The 2476-nt window shown below is 35.3% G+C and overlaps 1 protein-coding gene across 1 annotated transcript; it reads right to left on the reverse strand.

Moving 5' to 3' along the window:
- Positions 1-404: 404 nt before the first annotated feature.
- LOC111372697 (protein BIG GRAIN 1-like B) lies at positions 405-1526 on the reverse strand. Its single transcript, XM_022995088.1, has one exon. The coding sequence runs from the start codon at positions 1524-1526 to the stop codon at positions 405-407; it is 1122 nt and encodes a 373-aa protein (XP_022850856.1).
- Between the last annotated feature and the right edge of the window lie 950 nt (positions 1527-2476).

Genomic DNA, 2476 nt, shown 5'->3' on the forward strand with positions numbered 1-2476 from the left:
AAAAAGGAACACAAATCTTGTTTATTATATTATTTTCTCCTATTTAATATTGTACACCAGACATGTCCATGATGTAGATATAAGATTCAAAATGATGACCCCTTACAAGTAAATTGATGCTTCAACCATTGGATATATAAAATTTCATATTAGTCTCACGCCTTGCATCATTGGAGTACAGAACTTTGTACATTTTTAACCGTTAGATGTATATCTCATTTTGCGCCAACGTCGTTTTTTCATTTCACAAGCTGAGTGATCTGAGTGAAACAAAAGTATGAGCAATTTCATCATAAATAAAAACAATTAGTTGTTCAATATGATACAAATTTAGAGAGAGATTCAATTCGAAGAAATATGCATAAATGCTCGAGTGTACATTGATAATATATCAATTATTTTAACTACTTAACAAATCCACTAGCAATTGCCTTAAGACTTGTGGTTCCATACACTGGCAATTCTTCTTCATATGCTCCAATTCCAACCCTGACAGTGTGATCAAGCTCAAATAGATCAGAACTAGTACAGCTCTTATTATCCAAATCACTCTCATTCTCATAAAATTGTTCTCTGAATCCATGTTTACTCAAATTCTTCACCTCTTGAAGTCTCAAACTCTCAATGTTCTTCTTGATGAATTGGCTGCCAACATTTGGCATTGGTGCAGCACTTGAACAATCATAATCATATATACTTTTCCGTCCACGTGCTCGTGTTGAACTTAAACCTGTGCTCGAGAGATAATTGTTCGTATGCTGATAAGAGACGTGTGCAGAATCTTCGTCTACAACTTCACTAACAGGACCAAATCTAACAGACATCTTGGATTTATTACCTCTTGATGAAGATGGTGTTTGCCTTAAGCAAGATCTTGAAGCCAATGAACATGTTGTTGTGTCTTTCATTGGTCTAGTCTTCCTCACTGAACTCCATTCCTCCATAACCTGATTTTTCTTCAACTTTCTTGGGCTGAAAATGGAATTTAAAAAGTTTGTAATTTTACGGCCTGGTGAAATGGGCTCTTTCACCTTCTTCAAATCTCCATATATCTTCAATGCTCGTAATTTGGTTTTCGTGAATCTATCTTGTCGATTTGTTGTATTCTCAGACTGCAAAATCTTTCCAGTTTTCTCTTTGACAAGTACTTGATCTTGTTTTTGTCTCTGTTTCTGATCAATGGAAACAACTGATGATTTTGGTGTGGATTTTGAAGATGAAGAAAACACGCTCGAATCTGTCGATGAGCCTGAATTTGATGTCAAATGCCTCGAAGTTGGAGTGCTGCTACTGCTGCTGTAATTCTCCATCCATTTTTCGATCATGATCGCTCGTCGAAAACTTTCAATTTCATTCTCAGCTTGTGTAGCATTGTTTTTTCTATGAAGATCAAAATCTTCGATTTTTTGGTGTTCTTTTGCGCCTTTGGATTCATCGATGGACTGGTAAATGGAGTCGAGAAGAGAGGACGAGAATGATGGCTTTTTACGGCGAGGCTGATGCATCTGCCTGTCCCTGGTAGCCATCTAGTTGTATTGCTTAATGTTAGAAAGAGCAGAGAAATTTTCTTGACGTTGAGTTAAAGAAAGAGCAATGAGCACAAACAGTGAACTTATTAGCATATCAGAATAAAGTGGTTGATTTAAAGATTAGAAGTTGGATCTTGACTTGGGGTAAAAATGATGAGAGAGAGGGGGGGCCTCATTTTTTCAAATTCATTTCCCTCAAGCTAATTTTTAAGAATAATGATATTTAACTTCATTGGAGTTATAATATCAGTCTATGTGGTATTAATGTAACATTAAATGATAGGTTAAATGACGGTAATGTGACATTAAACCTATCATTTAATGCCACATTAACGCCATATAAACTAAGGTTATTGCCATAGTGGGACTAAATATCATCTTCTTAGATTTGTTCAAAATATGATAAAAAAGATAGTGTGTCAAGTGTATTTTTGACAACGAAAGAGAGCATAAATTTGATGCATACGAGAAAGTATTGCTTGCTCGAGCAAGGAGGCTAGCAAGGATTTGCCTTGTGTTTTGCCTCGGCCACTCGAGCGAGCACTTTTTTCTGGCGAAATCTAGAATTTGAATTTTTAGTATGAATCAACTTTTGTTGATGATTTACGTACTTTCGTGCATATATAGCCAAATGACTACATAAAGTTGTTCTTTGGAGGATTATGGGTGGACACAACATTCAGATACAATGTTCTTCCTCCTTGATACCCTAAAAAATCAGAACTTACAGTGTTCTTGTTTGCAAACTCATCAAAGGCTCGTCATATCCTAAAGTTATGTGTCAGTGAAGCCAATTAAAATCAAATATCGTTGTAAAGAATGCGCAATTCAAGCCCTCTTTTTCTAGTTTTCCTAGAATTGTCAAATTCAAGTCTATAATAACAAAATTCCCCAACAATCTCAAAGTGATATTTGAATGCAGATTGAAATGTAGAAAATTATAAATT

This window comes from Olea europaea, chromosome 2 (assembly GCF_002742605.1).
Source record: "Olea europaea var. sylvestris chromosome 2, O_europaea_v1, whole genome shotgun sequence".
Lineage (NCBI taxonomy): Eukaryota > Viridiplantae > Streptophyta > Magnoliopsida > Lamiales > Oleaceae > Olea > Olea europaea.

Bases quoted from the DNA above. Each gene is read 5' to 3' on its own strand.
- LOC111372697 (XM_022995088.1), bottom strand. From the start codon at position 1,526: ATGGCTACCAGGGACAGGCAGATGCATCAGCCTCGCCGTAAAAAGCCA.